Source organism: Selaginella moellendorffii, unplaced genomic scaffold, assembly GCF_000143415.4.
Source record: "Selaginella moellendorffii unplaced genomic scaffold, v1.0 SELMOscaffold_1, whole genome shotgun sequence".
Taxonomy (NCBI): domain Eukaryota; kingdom Viridiplantae; phylum Streptophyta; class Lycopodiopsida; order Selaginellales; family Selaginellaceae; genus Selaginella; species Selaginella moellendorffii.
Genome location: NW_003314262.1, coordinates 5576914 through 5600898, shown reverse-complemented (window position 1 = coordinate 5600898; position 23985 = coordinate 5576914). Strand labels below are relative to the sequence as shown.

Sequence of the window (23985 nt, the reverse complement as noted above, 5' to 3'; positions counted from 1 at the left end):
GGGAACTAGTGCTCATGGGATTATACTATACCCTCGTTTTGTAGTGCAACAGGCTTGGAGTTTAGCTCTAAATTCAAATGTGCTACATTGAGTTTGGCTTTGGTTGGAATACCTCATGCTTGTGATTTCCTAGAAGATATATAAGACCAACTTGAGTTAGCAAAGTTGAAAATGGGATAAGCTCAAGATCAAGACAAAAGATTGGTTGATGAGCATCATCATCATCGTCATGATTTAGTTTCCTTGTGTTTTTTAGCTAAAACTTATGCTTTTTCAAGTCTTGCAATTCTTGTATATTCTTCCATCAAGTGTTTAATCTGCAAGAATTCTTAGACTTCTTAATCTAGAGAAATATCAAGTCATACCCTTTCAAGGTTACCTTTCGCTGAGAAACCATTATCCACTACCAAGGCATTTTTGTGATGCTTAAGCACATTCAATGCAATGTAAATGGCTAATTTTTGAATACTGGTTGCAGAGTGATGAGACATATGGCAAAAGTGGTGAGGCACAACAAAATCTAGTGAGCAATGCCAAAAAACTTCTTCATAATGTAATTTTTAGAGCTTGTTACTGTATTCTAGATCCTACTATATTTATAAGCATACCTGTGTGGTGAATATTTTAACGTAGTCTTGCTCATTGGCAAAATATTAAATTGCATTAAACTTACCTAACTCTTATGATTTTATAGAGGAGAGAGTGTGTGTGAGCTTATATTACTTGTGCTTGATCCATATTGCAAAACATATATGGATGACAAAAACATATAAGGGTGCTTTATCCCAATGATAATATGCATTTGGAAATGGATGGTATCATTATCAGCTGGACAAAGGATTTCTTTTTATTTTATGGCAACATTTGAGGAATTAGAACAAAAAGTTAGTGAAAGGTTAATGTACAAAAACAATTCACTTACCACGTGAAAGTTAAGTCAATTCTTAACATCTACTTTCACCAAAATTGTTTATTTTTAAATATGCTCCATCTTTTATTCTAGGATGTAATTTCCACTTTCAATCAAACATTTGCTCATCTGTAGTATGCAATTCCCAAATGGAATGGTGGTGGCTCTAACAAGAACTTTAGCATTGGTGATGACCATCCCATCCACCCCAACACCATTTGGAGCAGTGAGGGGCTGACCTGTTGCTTGGCATATGACCAAGCACAAAATCCCACTGTCTCAAAGTTCCTACCCATGGATCAAGTGAGCTTCTCCCCACATTCTCTGTAAACCTGGCTTGAGGAGCAGTGCTCGGCTGTCAGATTAAAACAAATGCAGTTAATTAGCGTGTTAATGGAGGCATAGCTCAGTTGTAGAGCAATCGGCTGCAGTCCGATAGGTCACCAGTTCAATACTGGTTGCCCCTTTGCTGTACAAATCTGTAAGCTTTCAACTGCAGTGCTGACTGCACAAAGTAAGGAAGCACATGGAATATGGCAAAGTAAGCAAGCATGAAACACATGGGATAATGCGACAGAAGCTGCTACTATATAAATTGTATAAATTATAAGCTACTATATAAAGCTGCCATACGTTCAAAGAGCTCTATAACTTCATACTCATCCCTTTGGCTTCTCAAAGCTATAGTCTTTTCTTTTAAGAGTTTAGAGAAATGGCTCTCACAGCAGCTCCAAAGTTCTTCACCATCGAGTCTGCTGCTTATCCTGGCTATTGCATTACGCAGCAAGGCAACCAGGTTGTTCTCAAGTCCAAGGACGCGCTCAATCCCTTCCAGGTAAAATCTTTCAAAACTTTGCCAGTTGTCAATCATCATGGGAAACTCTCGTGCAGCTGTGGTACAGGGATGAGTCATGGAACTTGCTGAACCAGGAACTCAGTGGCAGGGATGAGTTCCTGGACCCGGATATCAGTCACCTCTCCGCGTTCGTGTTTGTAAACCACGGCTCTAAGAAAGCTCTCCGGTCCCAGGCATACTCAACGTCTCAAAGCAAGGTACACAAAAATAGTATTCATACATACACGGTTGCTGATCATATGGAATTTTGATGGCAAAAGGCTACTATTGGAGACTATGATCCGGTAGGCCAAGACAATTATCTCCTGTGGCGTATTTCAGGGAGCCACGAAAATCAAGTCTTGATCACCATGACTGTAAACAAGTCATCTTTTCTGAGCCACACTTACTCAAGTGCTAGCTTCAAAGATGGGGTGCCAGTGGTGACATCCAACAGCAATGAAAACTCCCACTGGAAGCTCGTCACCTACGGTAAGCTCATGAATCATATGATTGTTCTTCTTGGTTGTGGCTCATATATATGGTGATGATGCACAGAGCCTTCTCAAGAGTACAGGATTCTATGCCACTGGTTTGGGCAGTACTTGACTTGGAAGCAGCAAAATGTGGACGTAACTTTCAAGAATGCAGTCAAGCACAACGATGAGACAAACGTGGTGGCTATTAGTCCAAACAACGTTCCTCTCGACGGCATGGTTTGTACTTTCATCGTTCTTTGTAATCTTATCTCATTCTATTTGATTACATATAGACATGGTACAAGGTTCCTGCTGGAGGAAGAGATGATACCACGTACTTCACCTCGTTCGTTCTCATAAACAAGGTGACTGGTCTTGCTCTCAAGGGGTCAGCCAAGCCGGGAGACAAGGTAACTAGTGTACACTGTTCAAAACTTGAAGAATTTCGCAAACTAAACGAATTGGATGATCATGGCAGGTGCTCTTGACTCAATATGATCCTCTCAATTACAGTTTCGTGTGGTCTGAGAACCGATTCCAGGCTTCAAACACGGACTATCTCGCGATCAATCTGGATGGAACCAACTTGCAGTGGGCTCTGCAGAACGACGATCAGTACCAGAACAGTGCGTGGTATCATCCTCTTGTGCTTCGCTCGGCATCTCCAAACCAAGGATATCTTGAGCAGCAGGCCTGGAAATTCAATCCAGTGGTGGCAGGGAATTGACCATCAACCATCCTATATACATAATGACTTTTCTTTTTGCAAATAACAGGATATAAAATTAATAACAGGAAGTAAAATTACCTACTTATGTAAATATATATATTACCCTAGCTAGGTAATACATTAATTATAATACTATAGTATATAGACTGTTTATTTGGGGATTGAATTTGGTTTATCCATTCTTATATATAAGGCAGAGGTTTAAACTTTAATTAATGTATTTATTCCTATATCCCAAACATTTACATTGGTGGATGAAAGGCATTACAATTTATCTTTGAAGGGAAAAGTTTTTTTAGTAGTGCTTTGCATTAATGTTTAGGATTATGCTTTTTGTTCTTATTTCTTCATTCTCTTTTAGATTTAAATTTATATTATCTTTTTGCAAGATCTAGAATTTTAGTTATTAATGCTGGCTCATCCTTGGCATGTTGCCATTTCCAACTTTCATTGGAGATGATTACACAGTTTGTCCTATTTTTAGTGTTTTGCCATCTTTTGTTGATGTGGAGCATGATTGTGACTTGTGACATTGATTGGCGAGCTATGGATGATGTAGTCTGATTCTTGGAGAATATTCGAGGACTAAGTTTATAAGAAGATGATGTGTATGAGCTCAATTTTAGATTATTTTGACGAACTTGATTATTATGGAGATAACTTTGGAGATGACGTGGAGATTTCACAAAGTAGGTGTCAAATTTTAAATCTGCCATCTAATCCTTTTTCTTTACCTTTTACTCTTTCCCAACTTTTTCTTATTTCTCAGCCTGAGCCTGAGTTGCCTTCTCATGTTCCTAGTATTGCTTCTTTATTTGTAATGTTTTCTTCTTCTGATATGTTACTCATTTATGATTCTTATGATTCTCATTCTTAATCTAGTATTGAGTTGAGTGTTTTCTGTCTTCCTCATATTAATCTAAATGTTAAGTATGTGCATGAAGTTAAGAATCTTGCTTTTATTTCATTGGTAAAGCCTTTAATCAATTCTAGTATTGAGTATTTCTTTGTTCTAACGGTTGTGTCACTTTGGCTAGAGTTTCAAATGTATGTCCCCACTTATGAGTGTTATTGAGAGCCTTTGCTTTACTATTGATGCTAAAGAATTTATATATTCTCTTGAGAGTGTGGACATTATTATTGATTTTCTCGTCTTAAGTGTTGAGTTGAGTTGTGTGTTAATAAAGTTATGAATCTTTTGTTTATATTGTGGTGGCCGAAGTATTTTATAATAGAAAGTCCCTTATTTTCCAAGCTTTAAATATATATCCTTTTTTTGATTTCCCTATTTTTGCATGGCCAATTGTTATAAATTTGTCTTTCGATGCTTTTTTATCCACTTTTCCTTCTTCCACATTTGTTTTTCCTCAATTTTTCTCATTTTTTCTTTTCTACCCCAATACTTTTAACTTTTTTTTTTTTGGAGGGGTAGAGGGGATGGACAGGAATCTTGCCTCGATGATGGAGTGAGGAAAAATGAATACATTAGTGGAATGAAGATGAGTGACATGGATTGTAGAGTAAGGATGAGTCCGAATGGAACATTTGACCCTAATGTAATAATGTCGAATAGATAAGATAGTGGAGTGAGGCTAAATATAGATGGTAAAGTAAAAACAAACATAATGAGTGCAAACAAAGATAGTGTTTTAGAACATTTTTTCTTTTGAGAAAGGGATAAGGAAGATATGGAAGATGAATAGAGTGAATTTAACCTTTTATATGCAGTGCTAAATGACAATAATGGTTGTTTTAGTTATAATTCTAAATTTAAGTTAATGGTGGTCTTGGAGGATCATCAATAGACAAACTTAGAGACAGGATGTATTGTTTGCTACAATAGTGCTCTATAGATTGTCAAAGTCCCTTGTTTTGATTCAAAATTATGGTTGTGTAGTTGATTTGAACATTTAAGAGTTATATATAGAGTTGCAATTGATTCACTAAGATTCCATAGTTGAATGATGCTTATACCATGGCTTTTATTTCAATCATAGTTTTCAACAATTTTATTGATGGTTTTATGAAAGCTTCAAATTTTTATAATAGTTTATAATTGTCCATTAGAAGTTTCAAATGTTCCACTTGAGTTATTGCCATCACCTTTTTATATTTCGGAGGGGAGGATAGTGTAAGGTTTGTAAATACATATATTACCTTGGTTAGGTAATACAATACTATAATATATAGACCGTCCATTTAGGGATTGAATTTGGTTCATCTATTCTTCTTATATAATCAAGGATCTAAATCCAAATTAAAATACCTATTCCTATATCTTGAGCACTCACAATATTAAAATATTAAAAAAAAGTTAATATAAATTATGTAATTCATTTATTTTTCTTATATTAAAATAAAAAATAAGGTCAATATTCTACTTAGTTTTGAATTAAATACTTTATTGGTATTGCAGTATTATATTTCAAAATTACTTAGAATGCCCACTTTCTTTTTCAAAATATTATAGTTAAAAAAGGTAGAATTGCCTACTTTTGTTTATTATAACACAGAAAAATTAATAATAATAAATTATAAACTAAGAAACAGAAATAATCAAGAAACAATTTAACAAATATAATTTGCTATGTGTTGCATGTAGAAATGTTTAGTTTGCTTTATAGTAGTGTTATTCTTATTTATGAGTTCAATTTAGCTAATGGAAGTTTATAATTATAAACATGTTTATAATTTATAAACACAACATTAAAATTATTGAGCATTAACCATTAGATGGTAGAAAAAACACTAGGAAGTGTTTAGGAAATTTTATAAATTATAAATATGTTTATAAATTATAAATACAAGATTAATCTAATTTGATAAAAACCATTAAATGGTAGAATCCTAGAATATTCAAACATAGTTTAACCACCCACTCCCCTACAGATTTTGCTTAAGAAAACCAATAAACGTGTTAGTGAATAAAATATTATTAATAACACATAGAAAAAGTGTCACTAATATTAGATATACAAAAATCTTAAACTTAATTAATTAGCTACCACACTAAGAAGATACTACTTGGTAGAATAATTTAGAATGATTATTATTGCTATAATTTTATATTTTTGGTTTGCTTAAGTAAAATTGTAAAAGGACTCAGTGTTATTGTTTTTGATGTAGCAATACACAAGATTGAGATGGTAGTGAATATACCTAGAATATTCTTGGATATTTTAAGATATTCTACAATCTAATGGTTAATATTCATTTAAATTAGTTTTGTATTTATAATTTTTAAACATTTTAGTAATTTATAAACTTTCCTGAAACTTTCTAGTATATTCTAGTTTATTCTACTATCTAATGGTTAAGATTAATATTATAGTTATAAATTATAAACATGTTTATAATTATAAACTTTCATTTGATCAATTAAATTAATAAATAAAAATAACACTACTGCTGTATGAAATAGGAATAACACTATTATTAAGCAAACTAAACAATATTTGCACACACTTAGAACCCTAAACTAATTTCTCTTTACAGGATTAAAATGTTGGCACAGATTTCCTTTTAACCAAACCTCAGTAAACCATCGACATGGAGCAATGTCATGCAGTCCCTAGAGTATTTCATCAAGCATTGCAGCTCCTCCTCCGTCCGCTAGTTCTGCCTCTGCTCGACATCCAAAGTAAGAAAGGTGGATGTGAAGCTCGGATCCATACCTTCCTGCGAGCTCAACACCTCTTCAGATCCACGGCCACTTGGATGTAATCTCCACACTGCTCTATCGTTAGCCTCTCGTCTGCCAGAAGCTCCATAAACTTGTTAGTGATCCCCCACAGCGGCTCCCCGAGCTTCTTCTCAAGATGGCACCTCTGGCAGTGGCAGTCGTCGACCTTCTCACCACCCGTGGCCACAGCGCGTAGCCATACGACCGCGCTTCCGGATTCCATGTCGCGAGCAGCGTACACGAACATGGACTTTCCGAACTTGCGCATGCTCACGTTGGGCAGGCAGTGATTGATGAAGGCTGGCAGCGTCCAGAACCCCACGAACTCGTCGCTGTAGTTTTCGGAGAGAACGAACTCCGTGGAGCAGCCCAGGATGTTTCGGATCCTCATCACATCAAACTCGAGCTCTTCTGTTGCAACTGGTCTGCGCATGTTCATTTGATCCATGCTCGGATCTTCCTTGTCCACCAGCTTGCTGGGAGAAGGCCGCATAGACAACTGATCCATCGCGGCCTCGGCCATGCTATGCCGTAGAGTTCTTGGAGATGCCAAGCACACCTGGAGAAGGCTGGCGAGGAGCTCCGTCTTGTTGTCTCCTTGATCCATCTTCTCTCGCATGTCCCGCGTGAGTGGAACTCTAACCGAGACGATGAGCAAATCCCCCTGACGGACATCCGTCGTCGTGAAGATCCCCCTCGCACGCCCGTTCTTCGTCACCTCGACTCAAACGGGACCGACGAACTCCGCAACGTTTGGAGGACTTTGCTTGCTACAGCCTCCCGTGAGAAACTTGGAAAGATCGCGAAGGCCGGACTCGCTCTGCTCCCTGAAGATCCTGGCTTCCTCCAACAAACGCTGGAGTGATCGGGCTTTCAGGCTCTCTTCCAGGCAAGCTTCCGCACGACCGTACTGCCGGAGCTTCCATAGTGCTCAAATTTTCGGGAGGAGGCTCCTCTCGTTTCCAGCCCGGAGATCCAGCGCGCTCTCAGCGTCCTCGAGAGCCTTGTGAGCCCATCCCAACTGGAACCACAAGGCACTCCGCTCGACTGGAGAGTCTCACGAATCGATCTTCCTCGCTCCGTGAGAGTTTTTAACGCTTGTATATAGAGCTCCACTGCCGTGGCGAAGTTCCGCTGCGAGAAATCCTTGCTTAGTGCGTCTGGATCGTCCGGGAATCTTGCAAAGACGAGCAGCGTGACAAACTTGAAGTGCTGCCGGATTGGAAATCCGCAGGCACGTACCTAGGCGAAGAATCCCGCTCTCCACAACGCAAGGCTCGTAGACGACGATCTCGGCGCCCTAGGGCAGCATCTTCTCCGGCTCTCGAGTCATGGGGTGGTAGCGAGGAGGCGATGACGATCTGGAGATGGACGCTCGCAATGCGAGGCCTCGCGAGCTCTTTGTCAAGCTCCGGCCCCTCCAACGCTGGATCCACGCAACACTTCGATGGAGTAAACGGTCAGTATAGCTCTTCTCATTCCTCTTGATCAAAAGAAAGAAAGAACACGAGAAGTCTGGAAATTTGGATCCAGGCCAGAACTCGTGGAGACGCCGATGGAGTACATGGTCAGTATAGCTTCTCATTTTTCCTAGATCTCTGGAAATTTGCACAAAGGGAGGTACGTTGCTATCATAAGCTTTGTGGTTTCTAACAGGATCTTCGCAGCGTAATGCCTGAAAAGCCATCATCGTCCCGGTCAGGAGCTCACATACTTGGTGACAGCCTTGGTTCCCTCGGAGATTGCGTGCTTTGCGAGCTCGCCAGGGAAGATGAGCCTGACCGAGGCCTGGACCTCGCGGCTCTGAATGGTGGGCTTGTTGCTGTATCGAGCCAGCCGCCCGGCCTCGGTGGACAGCCGCTCGAACATATCATGGACCAGGCTGTTCATGATGTTCATGGCTTTGATCGAGATGCTGATGTCCGGGTGGACTTGCTTGAGTACCTTGTAGATGTAGATCTTGTACGAGTCGCCCTGGAGCGCCTTGAGCTTCTTCTTGGAGCTGTGCTGCTGCTGCCCCGACGATCCGCCGCCGGTGGATGGGAGTTTCTTCACGGCCTTCATTCTCGAGTCCAGCTCTGCCATCGGTAGTGATCGTTGCGCTGGCCGCTCGAAACGTTTTAAAGGTGGAGAGCTGTAGTCGTGGAGATTCCAAGTGTTGTGACGCTCGGCTCGAGAAAACCAGCCATGTCAGCTGACAACGGAACCGGAAGAGCACCATTATCATCTCGGTTTGGTTACGAGGTAAAAAGTTTTACTGGTTTTACGATCTTGAAATCTCCTCAGCTAGCCCGATTCTCACGTCTTCGTCATGGCTCGCGGAGCTGCGCAAACTGATTCCGACAGCAATAGAAGTTCCCGGAGCTCCAAGTCGGATGGATAATGCAGCAACGCTGGCACAAGAGATCACTTATCTCCCAAAAGCCCTTCTCAAGGATTGAAATGCCTCTTTATTCGCTTGAGGGAGGGGTCGAACCTCCGACCTTGCGGTTAACAGCCGCACGCTCTGACCATCTGAGCTACTCAAGCTTTACAATAATTAATTGTAATTTCGACTAAAAATTAACTAGCAGTAGCATTTTCTTTGGGAACTTGTGACTGAGAAGCTGTTGTTCTTTGCTGTTCTTGAAGCGGAGTTTTTGCTGGTACCAATTGCTCGCTCGCTTGGAAAGGGCATTTCTTCTTTTCACTTAAGTCTTGTTACATTTGCAGGCTGGGAAGCTGAAAGGGCATTTCTTATCGAGTGGAAGCTGGATCAATCCCGGACCTTCAGAGCTAGATTGAAGTTGTGATCAGCAAACACAGAGGCTGATTGATAAACATTCAATGGACGGACAGAAACCGAATGTTACAAACGAGTGAACACTTACAAGTCAGAAGGATACAAGCAAATTAATGCCGACGAGGTGGTAGTATAGTAATTTTCTTGTGTCTGTTGGTTCTTCCTGTCCCTGTTGATGAATTCGCTGTGCTGTTCTTCCTTGTTTGTACAGGAGAGAGAGACGGCGGCTAAGTTGGAAAGAATCGACTGGCGAGGCTGCCATCGCCATCCTCCTCGGGTAGTGTTGGATGCGGCAGCTCGAAAACCAGGTCGTAAGATCGCTTGTGCTTGAGCTTGGCGAGAGTGGCGGAGAGATCATCCGTGCATTTGTTGATGCGCTCCAACAATCCGGGAAGCGAATTGAGAGCCTCCAACCGTCTCGTCTGGATCGCAGACAAATCACCTGCGAATTTCCAGACATTCTTCTCTCACTCAATCAGGAGGAATGAGAAGCTAGCTATGTACTGACCATTTACTCCATCGAGATATGGCGTGTGTAGCGGCGGCTCTAGCGTTGGAGGGGGCCGGAGCGTGACAAGATGCTCCTGGAGCAAAGATTTAAACCTGGCGGGGCCTTGGCTGCGCATTCTCTTGACGCGCGCGTCCATCTCTCTCACCTCCTCCTCCAGAGCCTCCAGATCGCCATCGCCCTCTCCCATTCCCTCCAATCCCAAGAGCCCTAATGTTGAGAACCCTAAAGTTTTTCTCCATCTCCTCGCTCGAGTGCTCTCCATTGGGAATCACTGGCACCGGGGCATGGTTTCTGGGGCGGCATTGTGGATTGACACAGGATGTGATCGAGAGTGATGTGATGATCCAAGGTAAACACTCAACGAACTACAGGAATATTTTGAGAATATTCGGAAGATCTTGCGAAGTATATAAGCAATTAAAGTGAATAAGACAGTTAACTAATGTAAAGCTGGAGTAGCTCAGATGGTCAGAGCGTGCGGCTGTTAACCGCAAGGTCGGAGGTTCGACCCCTCCCTCTAGCGAATAATTAATTTAAAATGAAATAGTTAACCCAAATCGAAATTAATGCTTCCGCATTGCTTTCCCTGATTGTGTCACCAATTGACGAAATCGGCTCCAGCTGCCACTAAGAAAAATGTTCAAGTATAAGAAAATGTTCCAGTAGGGTCTCAAGTTGTGATCCATAACCAGCATTTTGTCGAGGTATGGATCGATCTCTTCTCTTTGGATTTCTTTTGAGTTTGCCGCTTGCCAGCCATAATCTCAGTTTAGCATTCTATAGCGGGACGTTTTTTTGTCGGTTTTGTCCGATCTATCGAATAGCCATGCGAGCGCTTGTGCTCTCTCCGTGTCATGGTCTATAGGTATTGTAAGATCAGACCTTGATTTCTCGAGTCCATATTCATCTGACTTAGGCGACCAGCAACCGTACCGCGCAGTCCGCGGTACTCATATACCGCGCGGCGCGCTCCACCTTGTAAAAAATCTGTAATCGCCTAGGCTTTTCCATTCCGGAAAGACGACGCGATGCCCTTGACCGGTTTGACCGTCAGTCCGTCAGTCAGGCTGCGTGGGGAAACGCACGGCGAAGAAGGAAACGAGGCGAAGAAAAAATCCAATGGCCATGGAGGAAGAGGAGGAGGACGCGGTCGCTCGGGTCTTTCTTTCTCTTGTTCCCTATTCTCTCCTCTTGGCGATCATCGCGGCGCCCGCGACGCTTGTTCTTCTTCTTCTTCCCTTGCGCCGATCTTCCCCGGCCTAGGTCTTGATCTTCAATGCGGTTGCTCCTCCTTGTTTCTTTCTTCTACCTGGATGAGATTTCTGGGGCAGCGCATCATCGCGGCAGGGATTGTAGGCCGCAGCTGGAGCGCGCTTGGCGTTTTCCCGGATTCTTGCGGCGGGTGCGTCATCGTCATGCTGATTCACGGCGCTAGGGACAAGAAGAAGATCGTCGGCGCATTCGCTAGGAGCTCCGCGCGATCCAGCGGCATCGGCAGAGAGATTTCGTGCTGCCGGGGGTGAGATTTCGCGATCCGATGTTCCGGCGCTCATACCGCATTGCCGGATGTCTTGTTGCCGCTTGTTGGATCGTCGCGACAGTCTGTGGTAAGATCGATCGACGCTCGCTCTCATTTATTTCTTTCGTTTTTCTTGCTAGGCGCCAGCTCTGTCGGAGTGTGCTATGGAAGAAATGGGGATAATCTTCCTTCTCCACAAGTGGCCGTGCAGCTCATCCAGGCGCAATCGATCACCAAGGTCAGGATCTTCTCCTACGACGCTGAGACTCTCCAGGCATTCGCAAACACACAGATCGAGCTCGTCATCGGCACCACAAACGCACAGGTTGTGGATTTCGGGCAGTCCCAGGGCGACGCTGCCGACTGGGTGACACGAAACGTAGCGGCAGCTCTTCCGGCCACCAAGATCGTTGCCATTGCCGTTGGCTCGGAGGTGATCACGAGCGCTCCAAATGCCGCTGGCTATCTGGTTGCAGCCATGACCAACATCTACTCGGCTCTCCAGCAAGCCGGGATAGACAAACAGGTGAAAGTCTCGACGCCACTCTCCATGGGTGTTCTTGGGACGTCGTTTCCGCCATCGTCGGCCACTTTCGATCCCAGGTTCTCGGCGGTGATGCAATCGCTGCTCGAGTTTCTCAGCCGGACTGGATCATACTTGATGGCCAACGTCTATCCTTACTACGCGTACCGGAACGACATGAGATACATCTCCTCCGACTTTGCGCTCTTCCGGCCAAACCAAGGCTTCACGGACTCCGACTCGGGCCTCCACTACTGGAACCTCTTCGATGCTCAGCTCGACGCGCTCTACTACGCAATGGCCGCGTACAACCACCGGGAGATCCTTATAGTCGTGAGCGAGACCGGGTGGCCGTCCATGGGTAATGCGGACGAGGTGAACGTCGTCAACCTCGACAATGCTGCTTCCTACAATGGGAATCTCATCAAGCACTTGAGCAATGGGAGTGGCACTCCATTCCGGCCGGGGATCACAACGGATACTTACATTTTCGAGCTTTTCAACGAGGACTTGAGGGAGGGCCCGACTTCCAACAGGAACTGGGGTCTTTTCAAGCCGGATGGGACCAAAGTGTACAACCTTGATTTTGGTAACAGTGTTGTGGTTCAGCGGAACCGGAGCTTTTGCGTCGCAAATCCGAATGCCAGCTTCACAGACTTACAGATTGCGCTGGACTGGGCCTGCGGACCAGGCCATGCCGATTGCCAGGCTATTCAACCGGGCCAGTCCTGCTATCTTCCCGACACGGTTGCTTCACACGCATCGTATGCGTTTAACAGCTACTTCCAGAGCAACGGGATGGATCCCAGTGCTTGCGACTTCTCAGGAGCAGCAGCCGTCACGATTGCCGATCCGAGTTAAGTTTATCGAGAAAGTTTTGTGTTTTCTAACTTGACGCAAATGGCTGGCAGCCTACGGCTCGTGTATCTACAAAGGAAGGTAAGTTGTTATCATAGGATTTGTGGTTTCTTAACAGGATCTTTACAGCTTAATGCCTGGAAAAGCATTGTCCGCTCGCGATCCTCGGCTTTTGCTCCCACTCGCTGCAATACTATTCACCAAATTTTGTCTACTCTGAGAGGTAATTACCATTTTGTCCATCCACACCCCGGTCAGGAGCTAACATACTCTTAGTTCCCTTGGAGATTGCGTGCTTTGCTAGCTCGCCAGGGAAGATAAGCCTCACCAAGGATTGGGCCTCGTCTTGGATTTCGCAGCTCTGGATGGTGGCCTTGTTACTGTCTCTACCCGGCCTCGGTGGACAGCCGCTCGAACATATCATGGACCAAGCTGTTCATGTTGTTCATGGCTTTGATCGAGATGCTTATGTTCTGGTGAACTTGCTTGTAGATGTAGATCTTGTAGGAGTCATTCTAAAGTTCTTCTTAAAGCTGTGCTAGCTAGACAACACAACCAGAAGAACGCAATCACCATCTCAGTTTGCTTACGAGGTAACAAGTTTACGCTTTAACAACTTTACGCACGCTTCTAACCAACGTTTTTCTTCTTTCTTCCTCCAGATTAAGCAAACTTGCAGGACGATCGTTATAGATGTTACTGGCGGGATAACCGGCCATGCCATTTCAGCTGACAACACTACTGCTAGCACTTCGGTGCGAGAAGCGACCACTTCAGCTGACAACAACACTGTTAGCGGTTTGTTCCTTCACTGGGTTTAAGACAGTTTCTAACGGTCGTTCTCTTTTTTTTTCTTCCAGATTGATGTTGTGATCAGCAAACACAGTTTTTCTTCATTGACGGTGCAACACAATAGCAAATTGATCGTTAGGTCATTGGACGGGCAACGTTGAACGCACACGTTGGCGAGTGTTTTAACATGCCACCTATGCCCTAATAAAACACGTCGGCATGTGACGTGGTTAGAGGAGAGTGCGACACGTAAGCGGGAGCCCAGAATAAAGAGAGATCTGGGCAAAAGAAACTCATACCTTTTAGCTGATATTTTAGTTTTTAACTGATATTGGGACCACGTGTTCCAACGCTATTATCTAATTTTTGGTGGAATAGCTTCTCCTCCGCGTGTCGCGTTGGCCTTAACATTACCGCCTAACAAGTTGAATGCTTTAAAAGAATCTTCATGATAGGCTGGTTTGTACTCATTCCTCTCCAATGCACATGGTAAAACCGTGCACTGCCCGGGAATCGAACCCGGGTCTGTTCCGTGGCAGGGAACTATTCTACCGCTAGACCAGCAGTGCGTTACTTTGTTAAAACAAAAGAAACTTCTCTTGGAAGCGACCTTGTCTGGATCGACATGCCTGGAAAATGTCTCGCTCTATCGCTCCATCACTACTTTCCACAGCGGCGCCGCTGCTCTCGCCAAGATCTACATTTTTTTTGTAGCAGGTGCGGTGCTTGCAGCATTTCGGATAAGTCACGACGACACGCCAGGATGCTGTCCACCTGGGAGATCCTTCTTTAAACTGCTCCTCTTGCCAGGGACGTAGATGCGAAGCTGGGCTCACGAGCTCTGCTATGCAAGTTGTGGACTCGATCAGCCCAACACCACCCTCGACTGGATATAGCGCGAACTTAAAGGGCCCACACAACTCCAAGCGTTCGGGCTTCACACACAGGACGTCGTCCCGACGTAGAATGCCATGTGTCACACAAAGTAAGTTAATATAGACTTGAAAAATCAAGGTCTGATATAATTAAGACTAAAGCAAATCAGCAAGCTCAAAGAAACTTTATGGCCCAAAGAGAAGACGTACCGGGGAGTCCTCGAGAAAATGTCGGTTATGGATCAGCCTAGTGTTTCTAGCCTTGATCTTGTTGACATCGCCCTGATCGCCAAAAATAATAATTGGACAAGCAACGTTTGATTTTTAGCAATGCCTTTATCGTTTTGAGCGAGCGATTTCCAACACCTGCAAGACTACGGGTTATCATCCACAAGGATAAAAATGGAGTATACTTTACCGGATCGCTTACAAGTCCACGAGCTCTCACGCTCTTTAGAACAACCTCACGAAGTTCCTGTGCACGATCAAGCCAGCTTCCTCCCATCAGATTCTCGATCGCGGCCTTGATCCCGTCCTTCTCGGCCTTGTCGATCTTCAGGCCCGCCTTCCAGTCGTGAACAAGCACCTTGCAGTTGAGGTTCTGCTCGATCGCGCATGGCCACCCCAGCACAGGCACTCCGTTTGTCACGGCCTCGAGCACCGAGTTCCAGCCGCAGTGGCTGAGAAATCCTCCCACCGATGCGTGTGACAAAACTTGGAGCTGCGGTGCCCAGGATACTATCCGGCCTCTTGTGAAGGAGGAAGCTCTTGCTGCCTCGGTGATCTCTTTGGTGCTTTCGTTCTTCTGCTCTGGCGGAAGCACCCAAAGGAAAGGCCTCTCCATTTCTAACACTGCCTTTGAGAGTTCCTGGAGCTCCAAGTCGGGTAGCGCAACAACGCTGCCAAAGGAGATGTAAAGCACCGACTTTGGAGCTTGAGTGTCCAGCCAAGCTATGCAGCCACCGTCTTCTTCTCGCAAGCTGTGACAAAGCCTTGTTCTCGCTGGATCCAGATTAAAAAGTGGCCCGACCCCTGTGCACTTCTCTCCAAAAACTTTTCTCAAGGACTGGAAGGCATCTGGTTCCAACTCTTCGGCCGAGTTTATCAGTAAGCACGAGTTGTCACCGAAGTTCCTGAGAGTTTTTTCTTGCTCTTGCATCAAATACTCGAGCGTTCCCTTGAATTCCATCCTTGCGTAGTATGGGAAATCCTTGAGCTTCGTTGGAGAGAGCCCCGGAACGTAGGAAATCGTTCTTTCGTCGCCATCTACGTAAATGGTCACGAGAGAAGAGTTTAAACATATCTTACCTTTAATCGGTGCCTCACCGGCTGATATAAGAAGGGGCAAATGGTAGTGGACATTGATCCAAGTCGCGCTCCCAGGCCAGTAGGACGCACAAGAAACCCCAAATTTCTTGGCAGACTCGACATGCCATCCCCAGAGATAATCTGCGACGATGCACGAAACTCGCTCGCCGCGATTAAGCATCTCTCTCAGCAGATCTTCGAATGGGACCTGCGCGCCGCGAAGGGCCTGGACGAAATTTCCCTGATCTACATGGCAGGACGCATCGTACCCTTGAGGAATGTCGTAGGGGAAATCTAAGCTCTCGAACCGGATGCTGCCCTCCAGCTCCCTTGGCCATGTCCAACGCTCCCGGATCCTGGAATCGATGCTCGCAATATTCACCAGCGTCACGAGCGCGCCGCGATCCGCCAGTGCCGCAGAGAAGCCGATGAGAGGAGGGATGTGCCCCTGGGCAGGATAGGGAAGGACTAGAATGTGAGAAGACAGAGATGCCATGCCCTACCTCGTTGAATTTTCCCGCCTTATAAAACCTTAAATAAATAAAGCAGCCGTTAATTTCAAAAGTATTAACTTATAATAATTTGTTAATAAAAATTATCATTATTAGTTTGTGAGGTCCAGATACGATGCTATATATTAATATTAGTGTAGTGCATATTTATGAATTCTATTTTATATTCCAGTGCACTCACATTAGTGGAGTTAAGAGGCATCTTCAATTGTTCTAGAAGTGGTTTTTTGTTTAGATTTACTTTTTGTATTATCTCTAACTGATCTGATATTCTATCTAATTGATGTAGCAACTAATTTTACTAGTCACATTCAATTGTTTTTATAACTCTAGAATCTAGATTGCTTCAAACCATAGTTAAATGAGTTGGAAGTCCTTAAATATTTCTTGGTGTACTTAACAAAACTCTACAAAGATTTACATCCAATTATACAAGAAACAAAGACATACCAAAACCACACTAAATAAAATCTTTATTTTACACTTGATCAAGGCTGTCATATGGTATCTAACAAGCAAGTGCACATAATTTTTAATGTTGTTCCAAATGAACGTCAAAGGATGACAATCATTTGTGCTATTGCTATAAATGGCTAGAACTTTCCAAATCACTACATATTCTAAAGGCATAATTGAATAAGCTGGTTGAAATTGTGCAAGTCTAGAGCATCCATGCAAGTACAAGTTAATGCATGGATGAGCAACAATGGGTTTACTTATTTGAACATTTTGCAAGAGTCATCCCAAGAGGCATCTCTCCAACAAATTGAGCTTGCATTGTGATGGATGGTCATGCAATCTCTTAATGTGCTGCTTCAAACCTTTTAAAGTAGTGTTCAAAGCCATCCATGCTAAGTACATGGAGATAGGATTTCATGGATACAGTTTAGTAAAGATCTTAGCAGGAATGGCAAGAAGAGCACTTGACAAGGCTCTAACTCTTGCAAACATCATTGCTAGTTTTAAAAAAACTAGACTTTAGCTTCTTGATTGTGCAACTATAGATGCCGAATTTCACATGGCTATAGCTTTATAAAGCATAAGTAAGAAACTTTAAAAAGATGAAGATGAAGAGACTTACATTTGATATAAGTGTGGATGACAATGATGATGATGATTTGGAGCCGTTGCTAAGTGTTATAGTTGCTGTAGATGTAAACTATACAATGGAAGAAGCTCACGAGCCAACAATAGAAGAATTTATAGTTGAACTCACAATACTGTTCTCTACTCAAACTTAACAACACCCATAAGCAGGAGAGAAGCAGAGGTTCGTCTCTATTCCCTATACACTCATTAATATAGAATACATTGCTCATATTGAGACCAAGGAAAAAGCCAAAAAAAAAGACAAGGTAGAAAAAGAGGCAAGAAGAAAAGCTAAATGAGAGGCTATAACAAATGAAAAAGCTTATGTAAAAGAGAAAAAGAGATTAGTTAATGAGAAGAACTAATGGGAGAAGGCAATATTGAGGCAACTTAAAGCAAAATAAGTAACAATAGTAAAAGAAGTATAAAACTTGGAGAGGGAGAAAAGAAAAATGGACAAACAAGTTAGACTTGTTGCAAGAAAAGCTTCAAAGAGCCTTTTCAAACAAGGATTAGAAGTAGTTGTGCAAAAATATAGAATAAACAACATCTTCATCTAATCTTTTCAGCATGACTTTAAGTTAAATTTTGAGCCCGGGGAGGAAATTCTAGTGTTGAACATCCCCTAGCACTACGAGCTTGGAGAGCTTCTTTATAAATAATTACCTTTATTCATTAATTCTTAACTAATTTTGCATACTTCATTTATAGTAACTTCATAGACAAGAGAGGTGACAACCAACTCTAATATTAATCCATTATAGCCAAAACTAAGCCTCTTGTTATTGGTTCCTAGTTGCCCTAAAACTCAAGTGGTTATAGAGTAATCAACTATGATTTTTGAATGGTTAAGCCTTATATTTTTGTACTGTTTTTTTTTTTGATTATAGTGAATATATATGGATTTCCACCTTAAAAAAAGTTTTGGAGATAGCCCATACTATACATATACTATGAGAAAAAAATATTTATTGGATGGGAAATTTATTAACTCATGTTATACACTTTAAGAAATTCTAATCAGTTGGAAAGCACCCCCCTTAGCAGTGTTTACACATGTCTCTAAAGGATGGTATTACAATAGTATAATAATTTAAGTGCAACCACTTGTGTAGATTGGAGTTTTTTTTCTGGACATCTTCAAGTATGCATTTTAATATATTAATGATTGTGATGATATCTTATAGTAATTGCATTATCTCTATCAAGAGCTATTTGAGTTTTTTATACAATTTACTGTTTACTTTGGGAGTTTTTTGCTTCGTGTGGAGCTCAATATGTTAGAATAGATCATGTTGGGTATATTATAACTAGCACTTTGTCAAGATCATATGGGGCCCTTGACAATGCTTTTCAACTAACATAATACTATGATATCATCTCTCCCACTTGTGGAGATTTGCATGTGTTGTAATTCCACCTTCCAATTTTGTTTCAATGAAAGTTGACATTGTTGTTGCCTATGTTCAAGTGGGAGTTGAAGCATGTGTAAATCTTGGGACTTGTGTATGCACTTACCCTAGTCACCTTTAATGTTTCTCTTCAACAGAGACAAGGATGTGATCATGGCTATAAAGTTCATTATTAGGCATATGATAAGATTAGCAACTTATATTAGTGTTGTTGGCTTTTTCTAGCTTGGCATCCCTCATTTCCTAGGTGAAAGCCTTAACATTAACAATATCATATTAGTGTTGTGTGAATAATTTTATACTTCTTTCAGGAATAAGGATTCACTTGGTATTAGTTTATCTAATGTTCACTTTTTAAGTTTAGTTTTATAACAAAAGGTCCCTTTGTTATCTCCTTTGTGTTAGTTGATATAGTTTAAAGCTTATTTTCTATAATGCTTTATATTGTTTTCTACATTTGTATTATATGATAGAGCTAGTTTTTATTATCCATGACAATGGCCATACACATATATGTGTGTGGGATGAGATAGACTTAGTTATGCATGTGGGTGATCATAAACTTGAGCTACAATCATTGTAAATAGTGCTAAATTAAGTTTTTGATATCATTTTTGTGCAATACAATCATGCCAAATATAACTTTGAAGCTTCTCCCTTTTTGTTTCATACTCCTTTATATCTCTTTTATTCCTTTCACTTTTGTTCCATTGACAAATTTATCATTGTTTTGAAGTTCTTTACTCTAAAGTATATAAATCATATGCGATGCTTTCTTAGTAAGATGCAATATTTTGATAATTTTGTTGATCATTTTTCTAATTATACTACACCATTATAAATGTTGCTAAAGTCATCAGTGTCATCTTTCATTTAGTCTGAGGATTATAAGTGGACATTTGTGGATCTTAAAAAGGTGTTAACAACTCCTCTAGTTTTGGCATGTCTTAGTTACACTTGACCTTTCATCTTATAAGTGAATACTTTTGATATTGGTCTCAAATGTGTGTTGATGCAAAAGAGTGATGACAAAGGAGTGTTTAGCAACAATGGTGTTCGTCCCGTGTCCAAATTCACAATCTAAGGACATTCCATATTTAGTAAGTTTCGAGTTTGTCCCAGAGACTAACTCCTGATACTAAGGGAGGCTTGGGGTGAAAGCCCAAAGCGTGTGTTCCTCAAGGGGGGGGGGGGCTATGGGGGGTTCCAAATGTATAGTAGGGATAGTGGGTAGGTCGGGCATGGCCGACCAACCTGAGGCATAGTCTAGCTCCCGCTTGCGTGCCTGTCCTTGTTCTGCGTCCGGCTTGGGTCTAAGCCCAAGTTCCATTCCATGCTAGTTGGTGGAGTACCCATATCCTCGCGTTAGGCCACCGGTATGCCGAAATAGCGCCAGACTCCGTTTGGCTCCGTTTTGCGTGCTGGTCCTGGCATTGGGATGCTGGTTGCTCTAGGACTGTTCCAAGTCGCTCCGGGCCCCTGTCCCTTCGCTCCTTGGGCTATATGCTCGGGAGTTGCTCTGTGGTCCGGTTTCATCACTCCTTGGCGTCAGGCTTGGGAGTTTGGCACCGTTCCTTCGTTCAGTGGCCCAAGGCCCTGAACCTCGGGTTCCTATGGACACGTGGCACGGACACGTGGTATGTGACACATGGCATCTGTCACGTGGCACAAAGAGGGTTTAGGTTCCGCTTCGTGGTGTTATCCTATGGTAAATCACCATAGGATAAAGGGTCAAAACCACGTGCGCTACATTTGGTATCAGAGAATGAGTCTCAGCGAGTACTATTCAATGAGATTGGGCAACTAGTCTTGTTGCATACGCAGAGATGAAAACGATGATCCGAGTGGGTACACGTTTGGGTGCAATGACTTCGCAATCGTTCCTTGGGTATGGTTTTGGTTACCGTTTTGTACCGTATTATATGAGCTTGCTCTTGGGCTCATAGGAAGGATTGAGTTGTTCCAGTAGCACGAGTTTGCGCTTGGGCTCGTGAGTGAGGCACATTAGCAACTTGAGGTTACACTTTGAGTTGGCAGGATTAATGTTAGCCTATCGTTGGTTCCATGAGTTGTTCCATGTACCATGGGTGAAAGCAAACCTCCCTGGGTTTGCTATGAGTGGCAAATAGGCTGGTCCGTAGCTGTTTAGCACGGCACTAGTGGATCCTTCCTAGGTATGATTATAAGTGGATCAATCAAGACTATAGGGATTAGTCTATTGGTTCAAGTAATCATGACCGTGCTCTCTCATAAATTTTTCTTGGATTGAACTGAAGGCAGTGCGAAAGCAAGCTTGAGGTTTAGTCAAGATGAGGCCGGAAAGAGAGTCGTCAGGGACGAAGGATCAAATACGTAAATCATTCTCTCTTCTTGGAAAGATGATTTGCAACGAGGTGTTAACTCATTGCTTGTGTTCACATCATGCAATCAAGAGTCCCTACCTTGATGCATGTTGGAAGTGATGGTCTTACAAGTGGTGAGTTATGGGATGGATAGTGGTGAAACACTAAACCATTTTGTCTAGGCTCGCTATTGGAAGACTTGGGTTGCAATGCTCAATTCTTTTCCGGGGAACCTTGCTATTGCTCCTTGAGTAGCTTGGTGTTGGATTAGTGTTGAGTTTGGTCAGAAAGAGAGTGGCATGAGCTTGTCCGTGTTGTGAACAAAAGTTAGTGGTGTTGGGTGTCGTAAACCTCTATTGGTGGAGTGTGGCATTTATGTTGCATTTTGTCGAATTGAGTTGGCATTTGATATTCACATAAACGTTTGAAATAATGACATAAGCCTTGCTCATTGCGTTACTCAATTGATGATCAAGTCATTGTGATTTATATCATATCCATGTGATAATGAGCAATGTGTTTACGAAGTTGCTTGGGTAAATGATGATCAACCCCAAAGTGGTTGATGGAGAAGCTAGTCTACTTGCACGAAGTAGCATTATAGTAGCTTTGACTGGATTCTCACTGGTGGTCCATTATGCTAAGCTTATGTTGGTACCTTGTTTCCTTAAGGGTTTGCCCATAAGGTGTTGGGAATGGGTTGTAGCATTCATTTGCTATAGCTTATCTATTGATCCGTTAGCACTTGGAGTAGATTATTGGATGGAGAAGGTGTGAGGTTGATGCATTGACATCGCTAGCACTTGTGTTAGTGGAAGTGGCATTGTTGATTCGAGTGATGAGGAATTTTCCTTAGAGCTTGATTTTCCATGTCATTTTTCTTGTTAGTGTTTTGGCTTCACATTGGATCTTGAAGATGGTTGAAGAAGAGTGTTAGTGCAATGTGGATATCCAAAGATGTGGTCTTCGTGATCAAGCCTTGGATGTTCATTTTGCACTTTGCGGATGTCAGTGTTGGATGTCGGTTATATGGGCAAAGATGTTCGATGCTTAAGCATGTTGTTCGATCATGAGAATTTGTGTTGAGGTGAACCTATGTGAAGTTGTTTGTAGGATGAAGTTGGTTGAGTCTTGAAAGTTTGCAATCCTGGACTGAGAGTCATTCTTTCTCTAGGATGGAAATTTTCCACAAATTTTCTTAGGCTTTTCCAATGGCTGATCTGTTGATCACTTTGTCCGAAAACCTTTCCGTTTTCATAAGCCAGTACAAACTAGTGAAGGGGTTGGAGTTGACTTTGGTTAGCTTAGACCTTGATAGGTAGTTTGTATATTGCGGCCCGAAAGGGATGCTGACTTTTGGGGCTAAAACAATTGAGTTGGATAGAGTCTAGAGTTGGTGTAGAAAAGTGGCTGTTGCGCTTTTCTAAGAAAGGTGACCCTTGTGCCTTTCTTTTGTAGCATTGTGCTTGGTGACAGTTTGCACCTTGCATTACGTTAGACTCTATGAGAGTAGTGAGTTCTCACTGATCTTGACTTGGTCTTGGTGGCCCTGCACCTTGGCTGAGGATGGTGATGTCCAACTTAGTTGTTTGAGGTTGAGATGTTGGTACCCGTACTATAGCTTTGTCTATGAGGAAGTTGTGTACTGATATGAGTCCATCTCATGGTCTTCACTTTAGTTTCGACTGAGTGTTGATCACATAGCTAGCCTCTTCAAGGCATGCTCAGAGCTATTGACTAAAATGCATTAGTGAGCTTATTGCGGTTGAGTTGGATTCGAGTGGTCATTTAGTTTGTGCTTGTCTATGAACTTTTATCTCATACTTGGGGTATTATGTTCATGTTGGACAAGTATGTAACTTGATGACAAGAGTTGGTGTTTGGGTCTTATGAAGGCAAGTTGAGGAGTGATTGTTAGTTGCTTTGTGACTAGTGATTACTTGTAGACTTCGTCAAGGACTGTTGACACTTACTTTGCTCGATGATGATTTAACAGTGATGGGCTTGCTTTACCGGATGGTGTTGCGGAGGATCGTGTCATTAGGCTGGCGTGGTTTTTCCATGTTGGCATGTCAATTCCTTTGTCGATATCATTTGGTTACGTTTGGTCTATAGTGTTGGATTTCATTGAGTCTTGGACGTGGTGATTCACTCCTTGAGGAAGTGTTATCTGTAACTGAGTATTGTTGGAGGATTGGTCTCGGATACTGACTAAGGTATCTTCGACCTTGGTTAGCTTGGTTGCTAGAGAGCTTTGGGTGGTGATTCACTCTTGCTTTCTGCTAGCTTTGTTCTGTTGTTGATGGCATTGAAGTGATGCCTTGTCATTGACATTGTTGATGTTGAGGTAAAATGAAATGAGATATCTCTCCATAGGATTGATATTGAGTTTCATTAGTCTTGATAAAAAGTGTTGATGATTTGGCTTTAGCTTTGTGTTGTTAGCATTCAGGCAATTGCTAGTTAGCAACTGTATTGATGTTCAAATGAACTGAGTAGCAAGTTTGGGTTAGTTGTGTTCTAGACGAGATTGCTTAGTTGAGGTTGAGCTTTAGTTTTTCCTTGAAAAGTGATTTAGTCGTGAACAATGCTACCTCTATAAGAGTAAGAGTTAGTGATTGGCATTGAAGTGATTGAATCCTTCTTGGATTTCAATTGAGATATATCAATCATTAATGATTTTTCTTGTGCTTGTTATGAGGTGAGTTACGTCTTGCTGTAGATGGATTCATGGAGGATCGTTTGATGATCACTTGTTGAGCATAGCTTCGTTATACTTAGCTTTTGGATTGATGCAGAAATGCTCTTCGTTAGCTTTGGTATTAT

General features: G+C 42.4%; 5 protein-coding genes and 3 non-coding genes across 12 annotated transcripts; 3 read left to right on the top strand and 5 right to left on the bottom strand.

Annotated features, from left to right (window-relative positions):
* Positions 1 to 1554: 1554 nt before the first annotated feature.
* Positions 1555 to 3079, top strand: LOC9629107. The gene is made up of 6 exons (XM_002962230.2): positions 1555 to 1745; positions 1802 to 1963; positions 2027 to 2237; positions 2304 to 2461; positions 2518 to 2634; positions 2703 to 3079. The coding sequence occupies exons 1-6, from the start codon at positions 1623 to 1625 to the stop codon at positions 2949 to 2951; spliced, it is 1020 nt and encodes a 339-aa protein (XP_002962276.1). The 5' UTR covers positions 1555 to 1622; the 3' UTR covers positions 2952 to 3079.
* A 5235-nt stretch (positions 3080 to 8314) lies between these two features.
* Positions 8315 to 9369, bottom strand: LOC9629106 (late histone H2B.L4). Its single transcript, XM_002961730.2, has 3 exons — positions 9341 to 9369; positions 8939 to 9029; positions 8315 to 8802 (listed from the first exon to the last, which is right to left on the bottom strand). Exons 1-3 carry the CDS (start codon positions 9367 to 9369, stop codon positions 8335 to 8337), a joined length of 588 nt encoding a protein of 195 aa, XP_002961776.2. The 3' UTR covers positions 8315 to 8334.
* TRNAN-GUU lies at positions 9092 to 9165 on the bottom strand. The gene has a single exon. It is a non-coding gene; the product is annotated as a tRNA-Asn (tRNA).
* A 47-nt stretch (positions 9370 to 9416) lies between the features above and the next one.
* On the bottom strand, positions 9417 to 10464 carry LOC9646931. The gene is made up of 2 exons (XM_002961729.2): positions 9927 to 10464; positions 9417 to 9860 (listed from the first exon to the last, which is right to left on the bottom strand). Exons 1-2 carry the CDS (start codon positions 10189 to 10191, stop codon positions 9646 to 9648), a joined length of 480 nt encoding a protein of 159 aa, XP_002961775.2. The 5' UTR covers positions 10192 to 10464; the 3' UTR covers positions 9417 to 9645.
* Positions 10379 to 10452, top strand: TRNAN-GUU. Its single transcript has one exon. It is a non-coding gene; the product is annotated as a tRNA-Asn (tRNA).
* Positions 10465 to 11079: 615 nt separating the features above from the next.
* LOC9629105 (glucan endo-1,3-beta-glucosidase 13) lies at positions 11080 to 13984 on the top strand. 5 transcript variants are annotated; one of them, XM_024684185.1, is made up of 8 exons: positions 11081 to 11536; positions 11589 to 12827; positions 12883 to 12910; positions 12959 to 13052; positions 13106 to 13305; positions 13363 to 13422; positions 13492 to 13627; positions 13690 to 13984. In XM_024684185.1, the coding sequence occupies exons 1-4, from the start codon at positions 11467 to 11469 to the stop codon at positions 13047 to 13049; spliced, it is 1428 nt and encodes a 475-aa protein (XP_024539953.1). In that variant the 5' UTR covers positions 11081 to 11466; the 3' UTR covers positions 13050 to 13052; positions 13106 to 13305; positions 13363 to 13422; positions 13492 to 13627; positions 13690 to 13984. The 5 variants fall into 5 exon arrangements, with proteins under 5 accessions (XP_024539946.1, XP_024539953.1, XP_024539943.1 ...); XM_024684178.1 differs by having other exon boundaries at positions 11080 to 11536; positions 13142 to 13422; XM_024684175.1 differs by having other exon boundaries at positions 13134 to 13422.
* A 135-nt stretch (positions 13985 to 14119) lies between these two features.
* Positions 14120 to 14190, bottom strand: TRNAG-GCC. The gene has a single exon. It is a non-coding gene; the product is annotated as a tRNA-Gly (tRNA).
* LOC9646930 (UDP-glycosyltransferase 85A7) lies at positions 14171 to 16300 on the bottom strand. Its single transcript, XM_024681493.1, has 3 exons — positions 15805 to 16300; positions 14915 to 15762; positions 14171 to 14862 (listed from the first exon to the last, which is right to left on the bottom strand). The coding sequence occupies exons 1-3, from the start codon at positions 16298 to 16300 to the stop codon at positions 14833 to 14835; spliced, it is 1374 nt and encodes a 457-aa protein (XP_024537261.1). The 3' UTR covers positions 14171 to 14832.
* Between the last annotated feature and the right edge of the window lie 7685 nt (positions 16301 to 23985).